We start from the raw sequence: 19,321 nt of genomic DNA, 5'->3' as shown, positions 1-19,321 counted from the left end.
CAGCGATGGATACGATAACAAATCGCTTGGATAACTGATATCGACAAGATATGGCAACGTTTGGTGCAGTCTACGAGATCCCGAAATACCTTGGCTACACCAAGTCTTATCTATTCCAACCTGCACAACTGTTCGCCTGACTGTGTCCCTTCATCACTTCATCATGAATTTTATTTCCCAAGCAAATTGAGGATATGTATGTCATTGATTTGTCAACAAGTTATCGGGTACACACAATTATTCTGTCGTCAGTACATGGGTCAAAGTCGAAGAAACTCGCCTTGTTTGTGACTATATGCTCCGTTATACGCCTGACCGAAAATTGTACTTCTGGTGATGTGTCACAATGAGTGCATGAAATCAATGTCTCGTCAAATACTGAACAAGGTCACCATGATCCGTTGCAACATGTTTCATCATCATGTGCATCTCCCACGTCTGAATACGATGGTTGTGTAAAAGTAGTTCGCACAATGGTCACCGCAGCTGATCTCTCCATTCCCAAACGGAGGAATTCGCGTAAGAAGTGCAGACCGAACTGGAATGAAAAACTCAAGCCTGTCTATCAGCAAATGAAACAGGCACGCCACCTGTGGGTGCAAGCAGACAAACCCAGATCCGCGGACTCGGAGGAATTCAAATTGTACAAAGAGGCCAAACGGGCTTTCAGAGCGGCTCTGCGAAAGCAGAATGCCGACTTGGAGGCGAGTTTCTATGCAGAACTGGACGAGCTTGCCGAGGTAGACCAGGACAAATTCTGGAGACTGCTAAAAAGCCGTAAACTCACGCCAAACAGGCCCCCTCCCCCTATGCGCTTCAAAGGGGAAATGTTTTATGACACTTCGGACATCGCGAATAAGTGGGCCGCATATTTTGAAGAGCTTTATTCTCCGAAATGCGACCTGAGATATGATGAAACGTTTAGGTGTGAAGTAGACAGGTCAGTGCAAGACATGGACGAAAGGTCAAAGCAGATACAGATAGACGGCCTCGACCACCCTTTCTCTTTTGAGGAAGTTACGCGCGCGATTCGTGGACTTAAGTGTGGGAAAGCAGGAGGTCACGATTCCCTCACGAACGAACACATCAAATATGGAGGTCGCATCCTCCATACAACGCTCACAAATCTCCTTAACGTGATACTGACATCTGAGCATGTACCGGCCAGTGCCAAGAAAGGAGTTATCCACACTATACATAAGGGTGGGGGAAAGGATCGGGCCGAACCAGGGAGTTATCGTCCGATAACGTTGCTACCTGTTCTGTACAAACTGTTAGAAAAACTGATGCTAGAGAAACTGAATCGATGGACTCAAGACAACAATATAGCTTTCCCTAATCGCCAGCAAAGTGCCTACCAAAAGAAGCGCAGTTGTGTATCCACTGCCTTCGTGCTCCAGGAAACAATCCGTCACAATCTCGAAAGGAACTCGAAAGTGTACGCGTGCTTCTTGGATACATCCAAAGCCTTCGATACCGTCTGGCATAACGGGCTCTTCTACAAGCTTTTTAATTTTGGGGTGCAAGGCAAGCTTTGGCGCTTGACCAAAAACTGCTATGTGGATGCTGAAAGTTGCGTGATTGTCAGTAATACTATGTCCCCGTGGTTTGCGCTAAAACAGTCTGTCAGACAAGGTGGTGTACTCTCAACCTGGTTGTACCTACTCTACATCAACGAACTTCTTGACAACCTAGATCAGTTAGATGTCGGTGCTAAAATCGAAGACGTGAACTGTGGATCGCCTTGCCACGCGGACGATCTCACCCTGGTATCGCTCTCAAAGTTTGGATTAGACGGCATGATGGGGTGCTGTGACCAGTATGCAATTAAGTGGAGATACGACTACAATGGACAAAAGTGCCTGATAATAGTATTCGGTGAAAGCGTGAGACAGTGGGAAAGAACGAAGCCACTCCGCAATTGGCACTTGGGTAACAAACCCGTCAGGGAAACAGATGTTTGTGTGCACCTTGGGGTATCCCAGGATAAGCACTCCAAGCCATTGAGGCAAGTAATAGCCGCCGCCCAGAAGCTGAAAAATACGTTAATGTGCATCCTAGGTCCGGGGATTCAACCTTCTGGTTTTAATCCAACCTCGTCTTTCAAACTCTACTGCACCGTATGCCTCCCCCGAGCGCTCTACGGTAGTGAAATTTGGGACAATCTGTCTGCGCGCGAAACGATGATCCTCGAAAGGGCACACCGCTTTTGCTTGAAAAGGATGCAAGGATTTCCGAGAATGACTAGGACTTTAGTGGCTCAAGCAATGATCGGGAGCCATTGTATTCAATCTTCAGTGGACGCTAGACGTCTCCAGTTCCTTGGTCAACTTGTAGCCTTAAGTAAAGCGCCATGCAAACTCCCGTGGACGGTATTCAGACTCAGGTACCTATCCATGCAGGACAGAACTACCCGCAGTAAGGAGTGCATTGGCTATGTTCCCTTGCTCAGGGACACGTTATATAAATATCATCTATCGGATTACTTAGAACTAGCCGCCACGGACCCAGCTCTTTTCCCTCACAAATCCGTCTGGAAATCGACTGTACGATTAGCCATAGAGACTCATGAAAATGTTAACTTCGTGTCCGCGTGTAACAAGGACTGCGAACTAACCAGAATTCTGAACATTGAGAAAACGTTGGACTTTCCGTCCCTCCTCTGGCTGTCCGCCCAAAAGGACCCGAGGAGTAAACATAGATATGCTTTTATTGCAAAGCTGAACACATTTGTCATATTGCAAGAGCCTATATATTGCTCACATTGTAAAAGCGCATACACGGACACACCACGACATCTCTTCTGCGAGTGCTCGGGTCTCGCGGTAAAGCGAGACCTATTCTGGGAAAGAGCCGTAGACGAATGCTCCGTAGAGGTGTCCGCGGCACTGTGGAACATGAATGACAATGATCTGACAGAGACATTGCTAGGTAAGCAAATACCTGGCTGCGACCTAGAAGACAACATGTCATTGCTGCAAATTGCAGCGGAGTGCTGGTATTGACCAGCTCACTCAATTAATTACCAAATTACCTGTAAATAATGCACTCACTCCTCATACACTCTGTTAAATTTATTGTATACTATTTTGTATATCTTCTTCTGCATAGGAGGAATAAATAAATATATATATGATCCGTTGCAACATGTTTCATCATCATGTGCATCTCCCACGTCTGAATACGATGGTTGTGTAAAACGTGTCTTGTACTCATGTTTTTCGCGTTGAATTAGAACATGTGGAACACCACGCATGTAATGCCCTGTGCCCAATCACCACAACAGAGATTCACGCTTGCTCAACCAAGCTCAACCGCATCATGTCAACTTCATGACGTCTCCAGCACGCCTGGCTGAGGCCTGAACGAGCTTGCCATCGCCCTGGGTAACGTCTCACCTTAATTGATACAGAATGGCTTGTATTGATCGGGCAGTATCTTAGACTGATGTACCGGACAACGACCTGTTCTGAGAAAGATATCGCCGATGTAACAGGTAGCATAAAAACTGTTTACCCTGTTGCTCGATTACGAATTTAGGTGAATGCCTGAAGAGTTCAGTGTAAGACCTTAGATGAAAGGCGTGTAATATACCAGCGCTAAAATATGATACTCTAGTTTCAACTATCTAAGTCCGGTTGATTAATTGCTTGGAAATCAAAAGAAAGGGAAAGCCGGAACATGACATCCTAAACCATTGGATAATTTCGTATCGCAAACGTATAAAGTTATTCAAAACTGAATGACAAATGACTTCGATTGGCCATGTGCAAAACATTGAGCTTGAATTGAATGTTCAGAACTGGTTTAGGATCGGTTCCCGAAAATTAAAAACAATCTGTAGACAGAATGATCAGCGAGGAAGTGCTGTCTCGTTAAAACGCCATTCGTGTTTTTAACAATTGTGTGTTTTATCGTTCATTACAAGGCAAGGTATCGTTTTGGTTGCCACTGCCAGCTGAGGCATCGTTTTTATTGTAATCACCTCATCACAGACACCATTCTGAACGCCGCTTTGCGAGACATCACTTTTGTAGTTCGGTTCTTTTTAAAAACTGGCTACAATTGTTCAACACTGTCTTCAGTTGATCGAGTATAGCTCCAATAGATTCGGAAATACTTTTTAGTAGACGATAACTGCGAGACTGGTACCACTGACAGTGTCTGAAGATGAGGCAATTGATGAACACCACCTGATGTCTGCCCACCGATGAAGGAATCAATGTAACTAACGTGCACGGCAAAACAACTCTTGGTTCTGTTCAACAACATTCACGCAAGGCTGTGTAACCATCTGAGTAACTTTACTTTCCTTTCATTCTTGAAACGACTGGTTTTGTACAACGGTACACAATACAGTATTTTGGCTGCTGGAGGAGGGTTTTTACCTTGTCATGTCGTAGGGACAGGGGTTTGCAGGAGGGAATCCGTTGCTCAGAGGAAAAGGGTACGCCCTGGCAATTGAGTCATAATCCTGGTGAGGTCAATTTTAAATCTTTTTTTCTTCAACCTTCAAGGTCAGGTTTTAAATGCTTGTTAGGAGGGAGGGGAGAGGGGCGGAGGGGTACCAGCTGAGCTTTACATGTCAAATAGATAACGGTGCGTGATCTTCCAACCATTAAAGAGTTTTAGAACATGTAGAAGTAAAGGTTTAAGAGGTTTCTTTTGGCCAACATAAAATATGCACCCTTTAGACATTGTTAGAGGGTGCACATGAAAAACCTTTAAGTGCTTGTCATTTCGCTGAAAACTTCCAAGGGGATATTTGTGTGGGCTGAAAGACTTCTGAGGTTTTTAAAAACATCGAAAGCGTGCTTCATTTCAAAGAGAGTACCACTGCACATTTCGATCGATACACACGGTAAGGTGTTATGTAAAACCACAACCTCGATTCACAGAATCAATCGTAATTTTTTTGCAATAATGTATAATCATGGTTCTTGTTATCAAAACAGTTGCATTTGCCAAACAAATATTTTCAATATAAGGAAGAGCCAGGTTACGCCGAGCGTGTTTTATTTACCCGTTATTACTGCTTACTTGGTGACAAGTCGAGGACCAAGCAAACGATTGTGATAACGGGACATCGTACGCGTTGTCTCTATCGATACGTTAGTTTTCCCCTTATCTCACCGCTGAAGGAATTCAGGCCTCGCCAACACATAGGCTATTGTCTGTAAACAAAGCCCGCTCACACCTAGACTGAAATTCTCTTTGTTCTACTATAATATCAAAGGGTTATCAGGGCAAATCAGATCCAAAAGGTAGTTACCTTTTAGAGCACTAGTCTTTTCAACCTGCTTTATACCTGCTTGTCTTATGGAAGTGCCACCACTCATCAGGCATTTTGCACGGGAGGGGATCTTGCTGGACTCCGTCTGCGACGAGTTATTTGCTTGTTTTTTTTTCACGTTTTAATACCACAGCTTAAGTTGTTAGCAGTTCCTTGGATACCGGTCGTGTCGGCAGCAAAACGCAGCAGTAGTTGGCACAAATATATGAAGCCAAAGAGTTTACGAAAAGTCCCCGCTATAAATAACTCGTCGCAGACGGAGTCCAGCAAGATCCCCTCCCGTGCAAAATGCCTGATGAGTGGTGGCACTTCCATAAGACAAGCAGGTATAAAGCAGGTGCAACGTTCATGTGGTTCGATTTTAGACACGCTCAGTTGCGATACAAATATCAGCACTCAACTAATTAGTAGATTACTACAGTTTCGTAGTATATAATGATAAAAGTAACACGGATATTGACCTCGATAATCAGTTATCGGAAAATAACAATCTCACCCCTGTGCTAATTGTCCTGCGACAGACTCTAATCTACTCAATACATAATGTATCATGTGTGTGACACTTATTGATTGGTCTGATTTTCTGCTTAATGGTTTGTGAACTCTGAAGAGCACTGTGAGGGGCTGCGTGTTGGAAGAGGACACTGATTTAAATCTCGTACTCATGTGTACATTTGCATGTAACATTCACGCTTCGAACGAAAATGGTTTGCTACTATCGTTGATGTATCATAGTTTTCCGCCAAATTTGACACAATATTACTGAGGGTGTGATTTGTAGGAATGTGCATAGCTACAGTGCCATAATTCTTAGCCGGCGAATAACCATTTTTATTTCATCAAAAGCTTTTTAATGTCAAATGGTAACTCTAAGAGCGAACTTCGGCCACGTGAAAAACAGGTCACCATGAGCACGCATCATGGCGTCAATATGACGTCACAAAGGGCAAGACGGCACGTGACACGTGTTGCAAACGATGCAATTAGGTGAGTCTATCAATTAATTGGTGATCTACATGCACATGGTAATTATGATAAGATGATATTGCCACGTTGGACGTCATCTGAGAAAACGATGTAAGATAATATACGAAAACAAAGGAACAGTCGAACAAAATCATGATGTATATACAATATGTATCATAACCTTACCTAATGATCAAGTTTTGAATGGTATAAGAATAGTAGCATTGGATTTGATCAACTTACTCTTGATCGATACAGTTGGTCTTTAATTGGGGACGATATGGAACCACTGATATACCAGAGGGTATCGACCATGCTCATGCCGAATCTCAAAGACAGTGGTTAGGAAATGCCAAGAAAACAGACTGCGCTATCACTGCAACGAGCTACGTTATCACTGCAATCGGTCAAAAAAGTATTCGCCAAAACAAAAGTCATGCGAAGGAACCTAAACGTGATAGCCTCAATGCTTTATTTCACCTTGCATTACGGCTGCACTCAGCTCCGGTATATCATCTTGCAAACAAGGCCTACAACACGACTTCTCCGAGTGAGTATGTATCGAGTGAAATGGCCCGATATTTTCAGGATGGCTCCGGTAAAGAGCATTCAGACCCTTTATCTCACCATGAAAATAGTTGGGGAATGTCAAACAGTATATGACTCCATCACCACTTCATTAGAAATCTATCATTGCCTTACTCATGTTACTTAGAAATGCTGCCGCTCGGTCTGAAACCCAAAGAGCATTCGCGCTCAATGATCACCCATCATTGTCGCTACTGTCTAGAACCAAAAATGTATTTACATCCATGATGATTTATCAATGCTTAACCCAAAAAACTGTTGTTGCAGTCAGCACGCCAAGAGCATTAGACCCGATTAGTACTATCACTGTCCAACCTGTAAAACTGCCACTGCAGAATTCGCACACCAAAATGATCATCTATCTCTGCTTAAGCTGCAACAATTCCGCTGCAGTGGTCAGCGGTCAACCCAAACATACCTAAAGAGCGCACTCCAACAGCGCCAAAAAAGCACTTAGTATTCCTTCTCAATATTCACCGCCGCATGAATAACATGAATATCATAATGTCTCTGTTGGAAACACACCATGTTAATGGACCAGAAACGAGCCTCTGATCTATATTTTCTTAACGACAGTCCCAGCTGCCTGGAAGCAGGTCATCGGCGGGTAATGAATTATTCAGTTGTTTTTCCGAGAATGGTCTTTTGCCATGTTTGCGAGACAAGTATGTGTGTTCTGCATTGGTAAACTGATTGATGTCTTCTCCAAGATTAGTTTTAAAATGTTGTTACGATAATGATTTGTGTTGTAAGCGAGGCGGGTTTCACCGCTCTAAAGAAGGGCTACGGACAACAAAGTACGAAGGATATGCATTATCGATTACGGTTTTTCAAGACTTCCCCGATTCCTCAAGCTATAGGGTGGCATACCATATATGAAAACCGATTACAAGTCGTCGATCATTTCACGAAGTGACCACTCAGGTAATCTTTCATTTTGAGAAAACTCCACTCAAAGATTCCGTGTAGTTGGAATGACTCTGTGCATTACATATGAAGAGTATAATGCAACGAAATGCATTGAATAGAGAGTAAAGAGTTATAGAATTGACATTGGCTTTGATTATCACCATTGTAATTGGTATGGAAGTAGACATGGCTAGTACAACTCGGATGGCGCTGTTGCCTCCATTTCAGACAAATTCCAGACTGGTCACTTTGTAAAAGCGTACAGCCACCCTTCCCACGTAAAGTTCTATTTTTGCAAAATTTGCTTGCAAAAAACCGGTATGTTTTGCCGGCATGTTGCTGAAAACAGTTTTGATATTAATTAAAGTAGTACTTCAGTCAGCGAATACCTCCCTCCCATGACGTCCAATCCAATAAACAACTCGAATTTTTAGTTGTCATATTACCACGATCGTTCGAGATAAATAGTTCGATCCCCCGAGATAAATAGTTCGATCCCCGAGATAATATATCGATCGCTCGAGTTATTTATCTCGAGCGTCGAGATAATCAGTCCATCGATCGCGATATTTCCTGAAAAAAAATGTTCATGTTGAAAAAAAAAATCACGTGATGTCCTTTCCTAGCCACCGTAAGTTTGGGTGTTATTTTCACACGTTTCTTAAACTTTTCGATGTTTGTGAAAAAAATATTTCATTACGGTCATCTCAATTTTGGATTTATTTTGTTACGCGGCATTGGTGAATGTTATTTTCAATCCACGATGATCTATGAGATTTCGCGGGAAATGAAATTGTAAACAAACGCACGCGCGCAATTCGAATGTCAACAAAAATGCACGTGAGTGGTTGTTGGACTTGGGTTTTCCCGGGGTTTTGAAAAGGGTTTCTTAAAGAGGGACTGTAGGCAGGAGCTAGGGGGGGGGGGTCAAATTGGTGGTCTTTGTTTTATTAATATGTACAGTTAATAGGGGACGGGGACTGTGTTAACCGTGTGTTTACATACGCAAGCATCTAAGAATTACATTGAGGGGGGACAATTTGAGTACACTGTACATTTTTACGATTATATAGATGGGGGGGGGGACGTCTGTGGGTACGTACTTAAAAAAGTACGGCCTCTTAATGACAGTCATAGGATATAAGCCAAGAGGCAAATGCGACCAGAGACTGATGACAAGATGGCAGATGCGCCTACAAAAAAAATACCCTTGGCTAAGGTACTGTAGTATTTGTAGGGTATTTTAGGGTAAATGAGGGGGTAATTTGGCCCCAAAAGGGAAAAATTTTACTGGCATCGAAGTGGGATCTCTCTCTGCTCATTCTGATTGCATGCGTTCCTTGAAATTTCAAGCTCTTCTCAGTCCTGATAGTCCTTAACAACCTCTCTACAAGAGGAAAAGACATTGCCGGTGCATCAGACCTGTCAAGGTGTTAAATGCATGCAACCTGTCGAGTTCTCGCATGAAATTCCCGGGAAAATCCATATCCGTACAATCCGACCTGTGGCTGTAGACAACTCCATAACAACTGAGCAGATCGTCAACAATCTCTCTCAAGGACGCTAAGAATCAGCGTCCGTTTCCAAGGCAACAGACCACAAACTGATATAAACTGTGGCGTGTACATTCGTGATAGTAGCAAATGGCTGTGAAGCGAAACCGATGATATTGGGCATATGGGTTTACTTAACAACCTACCAGAAAGTGTACACGAGAAAAATAAGTTGGCAAGTAAGAATATATATCGAATCAGGCAGCCAATATCTTATAGAACATACTTGTTGGTGCAAAAAAACACGCAAATTACATGATCATTTGAAGAAAAATAACCAAAAAAATATTTAGGGATAGTTTAATCCGGACATGATTTCAGGCTGCAGAGTTACTTTTCGCGAACATCAATAAGTTATACCTATGTAACGAGTACCTTAAAAAAGGACAAACAGAAAAATTCAATCAAGTGTTACTTGAGTAACATGGCCGTCTGAATCTTGAAAATTGTGCTCTGTGTTCTTTTCGGAATACCCGGTAGAGTAAGAGTATAGTCGCTGTCAACTTGAACAATAATGAAGGTTGGTACTTGTAACCAATAGCTAATGAAAGCACGGCGATGGGTGATTCAAAGCGGCTCCCTTCTACAGGTGGAGTGTTGATCCATATCATCGAAGGTGAAGGAGGAATGGTGGATTGGGTTTTTGTTTATGTTACATGTCAGTTGATCGTATTTTGTTGTTGGTACAGAACGAGAGACTTTCGAAACGTTTGTGCAAGAGTTATAGCTTTGTTTATCAAATGTTGGCCAGTAAATTTTAAAACGGCCATTAGTCTGATCTGTGCGCCCTGCTCCCCAGTGTGGTGACAACGAACATCAGTTATTTCCGCTTCAACGGAACACAATTGAATCCGGACGTCCATCTGATCAGAGAGGTTAAGAATAGCAACTTATCACGGATCCTTATACGTATACGAATAAAATTCTGTAGAAAGGGGATGCCGTTGTTTCCATTGTCTGCAAAGCGTGTTCCCTGGTAAAACCAATGGGTACGTCAAATCAAACAAACCAAGATTCATTCTGTGTGAGGTGCGTCAGAAGATCACCAGCGAACACGGAACAAGGAAAACTGCACACGCAAACTATCTATGGATGCGCAGCGTTATCCGAAACGCTCCTGTCTTGAAAACACAGGATTCAATGAATATGACGTCATTCGGTCGTCTCGGTTCCACGGGTTGCCAATTAATTGGATGTGGCGTATTCTGAGGACAGGAGCGTTTCGGTCTAGGGATGGAGAAGAATAACAAACACCCACCAACGTTAATTCTACCCTGTAAATTATTGTAGGATACATATTTTATGAAGGTATCAATACTGCGCCACGCGCTTTCTGCGTAGCAGAAACGTCAAGTTTCGAAAATAAAAATGTTGGAATATTGGTGCACCTTGCAGTCGGATAGACGGATCCATAATCTAACTAAACGGAGCCATTCATTGTGTCGAGACCTCACAAACATCGGCAAGAGCAGTTAGATAAAATTTAGACGATTCCATGCATCAGGTGTTGCCTTGGAAACATAGACTTGGCCATATGGTAGGAGAATGGTTGCTTCGTCGAAAGTCACTGGCGAACGCTAGGGAGAAATAGAGCAAACGTTGCTATGGCAACGCAAGCATTCAATGACTGAGGCGATATAGGAAAACACCTTCATTCTGCGATCGGTCTTCGGATAAAGAAATGCCTGGTGATGGGAGCGATGTCTGGTAAATTGAATAGAGAAAGGTGAAGGTTTGGGGGAGATAGACCCCCCTCAATTAAGACCGTTTTTTAAACTGGCCTTGATTATTAAGGGTGCGTATCTACCCCACCCTATATAATGAAGTGGGATATTAAGTGAGGTTCAAAAAGCTGATCAAGGTCCATGGGTGCCCTGTCCATGGTTGCCATGGGTGTAAGTTTCATACAAGGACTTTGTTTACAGTCCGAGGCTAGATTTGCTCGGAGAGGTGGTCGGCCATGACTCGGAGAGGTGGGCAACGCTCGTTGGAGAGGTTGCAGTTGATTCCACAGGGTGATAATGCATCGTAAAAATCGATGCCAAACATCGTTCTTTTTCTCTCGTCTCTTGCATTTCTAGGAAAATTGTTTTTCGGTATTTGTCATCATAGTATTCTAACTTGGTCTCGATCTCAAACAAAAACGATTACGAACAGCGAGACGCTGGACTAATCGAACGACTGCCTTGCTATTTATAGCTCTCCGGGCGACGAGAACTGCTGCACTAAGTTAATGCTAATGTTCTGTCGTTTATCGATATATGGATCAGTAAATCACACCCTTGATCGAATTCAATTACAGCATTGTGATAATGTTTGTAAAGTGGGGCTCCCACTCCGGTGCCCGCTGGTTACCTAAAAGTAGTTAGTTATCTAACCGGCCGGCCTGATAATTCATATCAATTTCTTAGTTGATCTTGCTATCAATTGCCTAGTTCAGTCAAAAATGTAACACGCTTTTTGGGAGCCGTTATAAAAGAAATGTGCGCTGCTTGGCATCAGAATTATCGTATTGCTCTGTAGGGGAAGTTGAACACAGAAGACATATCAAACGTTACAACACATATCAGCGAATAAAACACTCTATTCTGATTGTCATAAGCGACCTTCATGATCTTCGCAAAGAAGCATGAAAGCAGCCGTAGCCCGGTGTATCAAAGAAAAGCCCACGTAAGGACATTAGGTACTATGTCTCTGTCACAACATTTTCTACGGCAGTATAGTGCGTGGGATGGCCTTACATGGGCCTTGTACGACTGTCGTTTAACGCAAATGCTATCGGTACGCGGTAGACTAGAAAGGTCACACTCATGCAGTTAGAGAATGTAAGTGCGTAAATGACACACATGTGACATCAAGACAGAAAGAACACGCCGTAGGGATTTAATACGCCATGTGATTGCTGTCCTGAAAGGCTTGTAAAAGTAGCCTAGCATCATCAAATCGACGGGCCATGCACTATTATTTAGATAAAGTAACACACCCAAGCACACCTTTCAATGAAAGTGAATGTAAAACATGACAGTAGCTGATGACAATTATTTCATTCCGGCGGCAAGGTGACGAAAAGGGCATTTTGAGAATGATCCCAGTTGATCCCGTGAAGATCAACCTGCAATATAAACAGATAAGTAGCAGAGAACTAACAGTAACGCCTATGAAGCCGTTTCTAGATCAATCAGAAGCAAACTCACATGCCTGTTGTAGAATTGAGAGAGAACATAAAAACACATGCGCGATAGCGTGGTGAGCTGTGCAGTCCTAGACGTCTGCACTCAGTTTGACAGTGTTAAAATCATCCTCCCAGAGAAGGCCTTTCGATCACTTTCAATTCGCTCACACGAGTGAATTTTTGAAGCGATTCAATGGCCTGCTCATGGGTGGAAAATTTTCAATTTCTGAGCGATGCATATCAAAGTCACCAGATCGAAGCGAACTAAGAACTGACAATGATGACTCAGTTTGTCTCTCAACGCCATCAAGTTGGGGTCGAGATGGTGTGCCATGACGTTTACGCCAAAAGATACATCACCAATGATTTAAACACCAAGGAAAATGTACTTTTGACCATGGTCTTTCGATAGAGTGATCAGATGAAAAAGGAGGCCATTTTTGATTTTTGGCTAACTCTAGACTAATCAGTAATGGACACTAAATGAAACGTGCAGAGTAAAACGAATTGTGTGGATTTGCGTGAATGTTGTTCGTGAAGTGGCGTTGTGTCGGACGGATCAGAAGACAGGGTGACATTCGTGCCTCTAAACAGTCATCTATACTAAAGTGGTGTTACAGTTTTGTGATTATTGAATTAGACGAAATTCGTTCCATTTTTGTTTATTTTCATTATTCGCAGCAGTTGAGAATTTTTGCACTTGCATCATGTAAATTTGTGTAAGCGAGGCAAAATGGCAGACAGAAATAAATTGGTTGGGAAGACATGAGTGCTCGATCTGAAACCGTTGCGAACTGTTTTCCCTCATCTAGGAAAGCTGCAACTCCGCTTGTGGCACTGCTAGCTGTTCCGAAACAAGCTAATTCCGTCAGGGAACTGCTGCTGAAGGTGCGGAGCTTACTTATCCAGAAGCAATAGATTTTGAAGAATGAATGCATTATCTTTTAAAGAAGCGATGATAGTCATTCAAATCGTGCGAAAATATAAAAAAATATGATAAATTGATAGAATGGAAAGAATATGATTGAGATGCAAATTTATCCATTTCCTGAACAGCGCCACCTACTTACAAGACTGCGATTGTTGAAAAACAAAATGGCTATTTTGGTCAAGTGAGGCAGTTTGATATTAACATCACTTCAATGACATCGTGTTTAACACTGGACGACCAATAAGCAAATTTTATTTTTTCGAGAACACTGCTGGAGGATAAAATGGCGCTGAATTGGAAATTGACAAATTGCAATGGCGTTTTCAGTTAGGCACAGATGCAAATGCACGAAGACACTTACTTTCACAGGCTGTCTGCTGTTGTCCTATAATTAACAAAAATACTAATTTAATACATAGGTTCATAACGAAAATCGAAGAGGGTACCAGTAAATAAAAACTAGACATAGAATATGGGAGCTGTAAACCACGCCAGCCAAAAGTCAATATGAAGCTATCATTCTGTTTCCCTTTTTATCGGTAATATTACGGAGGAAGCGTCCAGATTGTCAAAGGAAAGACATTTTGTCATTTATTCTTAGATATGAACAGTTGTCACAGTTGGATATGATGTTTTTATAGAGTGATCGAGCTGCCAAAGTGGAAAAGAAGATCATTTATCAATAATCAATTATACATGTATTTCAAATTGTCAACCCAACAAAAAATACGTTATGACACAAACTCATGTGAAATATGATATAAAGGTCGGAACGCAAAGTTTTGCGTTATGATGCTGTCAATCCGTCTCATTCATTTGTACTACTGAGGTGATTGGCAAATGACATTAGGATATCGGGTGTCATTCACACTAGACATGATGTTTGAATGATGTACCTTCCAAGGGAGGCCATACTTTTGGCAGTATCTAAAACAACATACTACATACCACATTCCCACATAGCCACATACCATTTTTTCCAGGTGGGGCAATCCAATGACGGTTTAAGCTTTTTCTTCACAACTATTGTTAAAGGAAAATCTGTCGATCTTTCGACCTTAGAGGGCGCCACTGCCAGTTACTTATGTTAAAGGAGAAGTCTGCTGTTAAAGGTAGCGCCCTCTAAGATAGAAATATCGACAGATTTCCCTTTAACACTAGAAAGTAACGGTGGCGCCCTCTAGCATTCAAATATCACCATATCCCTCCTTTATATCGACAGATATTCCCATTTGGCGGAGTACCACATCCGGTGGAAATATCGACAAATTTCCCATTTAACAACAGACTTCCCCTTTAACATAACCGTCATTGGATTGCCCCACCTGGAAAAAATTGGCATGTGGGTATGTGGGTATGTGGTATGTGGTATGTGGTTTTGGATACTGCCCATACTTCTAACAGCTGAGAAAAGAAATGTCATGCACATTCATGATAGTTCTTTTTCTGCTTACTAGGTGGCTCTCCCGGTATTTCTCGGAGGGCACATTTTATCAGACAACAAAAGCTTTAGTTTATAATCAGACAGTAGCATGCATGACACTCCATCGTACATAGGGAGTTTCGTAAAGTGCCTCCCATATGACGTATCATTTTTAACTTCACGTATTGTTTCGCCATGCATCCCATTACATCATACGTAAAATCGCTACGGATACGTCTGTACGGAGCGAGCTCTGCTTTAATTCGCCGAAACTCGCTACACCAACCAAGGAATATCTAGAACTAACTATCTTTCTTTTGATCTCTTTCAAGAGTATGACCAATGCTGGTGTGAAAGTAGACTGAGTCCCCCTGTAGACCTAGTCCTATCAGGGATTATTAGCTAGGCATTATATTATCATAGCATGCAATGGATTATTGTGTTGGTGCATACTAGTCCAGACTCTTGTCACACTGCATGGCATTACATTGTCCACAATGGCTGCTGTTACTGATTAATTCAGAGGCAAAAAAAACGATTTGTTTTCATAAAGGATTATAAAAGAATGCATACACAAAAGTCCGACGCGATATCTGTCATACTGACAACACTATCACATTTCGGCGTAGGAGGATACTTATACACTCCTTTGTGCGTCACATGCGTTATCGAACGATAGAACTTCGAGTTCTGATGCAGTGTTTACATTTTGTGGTGATAAACATGTATACTATGTATCTAAATCAGCGTCTTTCTGCCAACACGAGGCTTTCAAAGCATCAGATCAGCTTTTCACAAGCGTTACTGGAAGTACAGTATATGAATTTGAAATACATGTACATACCGTGGTAAGAAAAAATGCATGGTTGTAAGAATTCATAAAGACTACGGATTTGGGTCTCCAGAAATAAAAAAAACTCAAGTATTTTTCAAAAGGGTGGGTAAAAATATCCTAAACTCAGATACTAAATGTTATTAATTCATCATAAACATATTTATTACCAAGACGAACAAAATCAAGCAACCACCAGCAAATGGTAGTGATAGCCATTGAATAGAATACAAATTATCTTGCATAAACCCCCTATAATTGTAAAAATTTGGATCTTAGTGCTAGTTATTAGATGCTGTATTCTTATTCTGATAGTCATGAAAGGCATCATGTCATTTTATCACAAGCGTACATGTTACTGGAAGTACGGTATATGAATTTGAAATATTACAACTAATGCATACCGTGGCAATATTTTGAAAAATGTCATGGTAGTCAAAAAATGGGGCAACGCAATCTTTTGAACACCCTGTAGTACACATAAGGGTGTCACACACACTTTATGGTAATGATCAAGTGTAAAAGGACATTGCCAACGTGTTTACCATGAAGAAACCATAGTGGTGGCTTGTAATATAACCCCAGAGCGGTAATCTAACATCACTTGCACGCCCAGGCCACACCGTCTTCGCCTCAGACCCAATATATACCAGCATCAGTAATAGTCTTTCCCGCCGAACCCCCATTCTAACAGGCAATCTATTTGATCTCAGCCACACAAACAATAATCGGCAGCTCGCCTCCCCCACCATTTTTCCACTTGATTAGCTACCTGTTAACTCCCAACCTCAATGTTATCCAGACTATCACTCTCGGTCACAGGTGCCGAGGTGGATTTCTCAGGGCGACAATGCTTGGCTGCGAGAACTGCGTCAGCAGCCATCTGAACGGCAAAGCAGTGAATAAGTTCCAACAAATATGGTAGATTTTAAGGTTAGCATATTTGTTCCACTGAAAGTATAAAAGGTTTTCCGAATCTCGAAAAACCTTTCTGGTAATGGTAAATGATTTTTAAAGGACACGCACCTGTAACAAAGTTTTACGCCCTTTTCCTCTTAAATCTTTACTATCTACATGCTCATAACTTATTCCGGGACGTACCCAGGGAGGAACACTTTCACAGCCAAATAGATCTATCCTAGCCTGTCAAACCAAGAAATGTTCGTTGTATGTTGTGCATGATAATTCCAGGGTTTGGGGGTCTGAATTAGGGGGATGATTTTTAACCCGCAGATCAGCTTTTTCATTCACCACGACGGTTAATTTGAGCCTCAAAACCACATAAGTATGCCAATTGGACTAAAACTTCATAATTTTCTTCATTTTAAACACACCTAATTCACAATTGAAGAAGAACTGTATCTAACATAGAAATTACCATTCAACTGGTATGATGAAACCACACATTGATATCAAACTGAACTATTTTGAAATTCATACAACCGCGAGCTGATTGGTTTACTACAGGTGCGAGACCTTAATGAAAAGCTTGGCCAGCCAAACCGATGTCAAAGAAACCGATTGAGCTCCTGTACGATTTATGTGTACAACATTTTTTCGTAATTGTTTTTTAAGCCTGTTTCAACTGGAGACCTTTCGATATATTAGTATTCGCAATGAAATGATCTATAAGACCACTATAAGGATATATTTGTTTCGGATAATTAGGCCTTCCTTACTGTCTGCATTGGCCTAAAGCTGAGGCATAGTTAAACTATCATTCAATGTACGACACGTAGGCTTTTAATTCTTTTCAAATTACGTTCAGCAGCGATGACGTTATACCTTTCATAGCTTGATTAAAGTGAGAAAAAAGCACCGTTCAACTGTAAACACTTCCGAATAACCATGGTGTTAACAAAATGCTCATAGATCTGTTGCCATGCTTTTGCCCTGGAGATTTAGCTGACATTTTAGATTTTCGATATAACATACTTTGGAAAGCTCTGGTAGCACACCTTACAAGACTAATGCAGACGAGTGATTTAAAGATGTGAATGCATGTAAGGGAATCTAACAAAGTCTCAACCTATCCGGCAAGTTCTATCAAACGGTTTGGAAGAACAAGTTCCAAATATAAAGTAAACTCTCAGCGAACGGTGGTATTACACACTAGAGTCAAACCATAAAACTAGCTTTTCAGCGCCTTTCAGCAAACCTGACCAACATTTTCCGACACTTCCCTCAAATATCTGTGTTTGTTCCGACACCAAGTTTTTGGTAAACCAAGTAGTGGCGATCGACCAATAAATATCAGCGAATTATTCAAAGGACAGCTAAGCACTGGTGGTCGATTCGTGTTCATTGTCTAAATGTTTAATCATCTGTACGTATTGATATCGGTTACTTGTATAAACCAAAAAACGGTAGGACAAAGAACAATAGTTTTGGTCCGTAATTGGTTGTTGTCACTCAATTTGGCCTCTCTAATCAGGACATCTCTCTAATCAGGACACCTCACTTTTAAGGACAGTAATTGTCAGCCTCGAGGGTGTTCTTAATAGAGAGGTTCTACTGTATGCGTACTAGTTCTAATAAAGGAGAAGACGACTTCACAACATGAGCAGTCCTTCTCAGTCGGCGTTAAAATCGTAACAAACAAGCTGTCTTTATTTAGAACCAATGACGTGAATGTGGAGGCGAAAAATAAATACAACAACTCAGTTACTGTTCTAAGTGATAATTACTATACACTGATCGATTTTGACGTTTGACATAATTGATATTGTGCCGACGATTTATGAGGGGCGTCACCGATACTGAGCTACAAACAACCCATTGCGTTCATCGGACTTCGATACTGTTACAAAGAGGAGAGTGTGTACAGATACTCTTTCTTATATTTCTTATGGCCAATGATTAGTAGTTCCTTAAACAGTATCTTTACAACTACATGTTGTTAGATTTGGCTTTGTTTCCGAAACTTCATGGTCATTTCTGCGATCAAGATAGTCCCAATCAGTAGAAAACTGAAGCGACTCATGAAACATGACTTTCAGTTTTAATTCTTTGGCTGCCAATGATCTAATTTCAAATTCCTCCCATATAGAATTCTAACAATTTCTAAAATTGGCGAACTTGATACAATCCGGCGTAAAACACTCTCGGAAGCCACTCAATGTATTACCTAACAAGACTCGAGTACTATCAATGTTTGCTGCAAATGCTTGAACGAATTCGAACTTTTGAATTGCTAAAACATTAAAAAAGCGGTGCTAGTTGCGCACTGCCAGTTTACAGGGTATTTCCGTGTGTTCCAATCCGGCGTGCACCCACGTCATAAATACGATGGCTCCTAAGTGCCAGAGTAAATATTTAGTCATTAAAATAAAAAGAGATAACGAAAATATAATAACACGGTCGTAAAATACTTTCACACACATTTTCACAATTTTGCTAGATCGAAATATTTTATCGGGAACAAGTTAGAGAATAAAGCAATAATAAAAAATTTCGGCGAGAACGAAAAACTAAATCTGCACGTAAATATATTTTAGCTCGCCAAAACAAATAAAGTAGCCGCAAAATATTAAACGGGAACAAGAATTTATTTCGAACAAAGTGAAAAATAGAGTCAATCCACAACAACAAAAGTTAAAGGCAGAACAAATTAAAGTAAAACACGGAACAAAATTAGGACAAAACTAATTGACT

At 41.4% G+C, this 19,321-nt stretch overlaps 1 protein-coding gene across 2 annotated transcripts in view; it reads right to left on the bottom strand.

The window, feature by feature from the left end:
- The window catches only part of LOC135495597 (junctophilin-1-like), a 66,165-nt gene that overhangs the window by 29,270 nt on the left and 17,574 nt on the right, over positions 1-19,321 (bottom strand). Inside the window, exon 3 of one of the 2 annotated variants that reach the window (XM_064784400.1) lies at positions 13,774-13,797. The exons of the other annotated variant lie outside the window; for it this stretch is intronic. Coding sequence (XP_064640470.1) covers positions 13,774-13,797 — 24 coding nt within the window. The remainder of the gene's footprint in view (positions 1-13,773; positions 13,798-19,321) is intronic. 2 annotated transcript variants of the gene reach the window in all.

The sequence above is a fragment of the Lineus longissimus genome, chromosome 11 (assembly GCF_910592395.1).
Source record: "Lineus longissimus chromosome 11, tnLinLong1.2, whole genome shotgun sequence".
Lineage (NCBI taxonomy): Eukaryota > Metazoa > Nemertea > Pilidiophora > Heteronemertea > Lineidae > Lineus > Lineus longissimus.
This window is presented reverse-complemented; position numbering and strand designations above follow the sequence as displayed.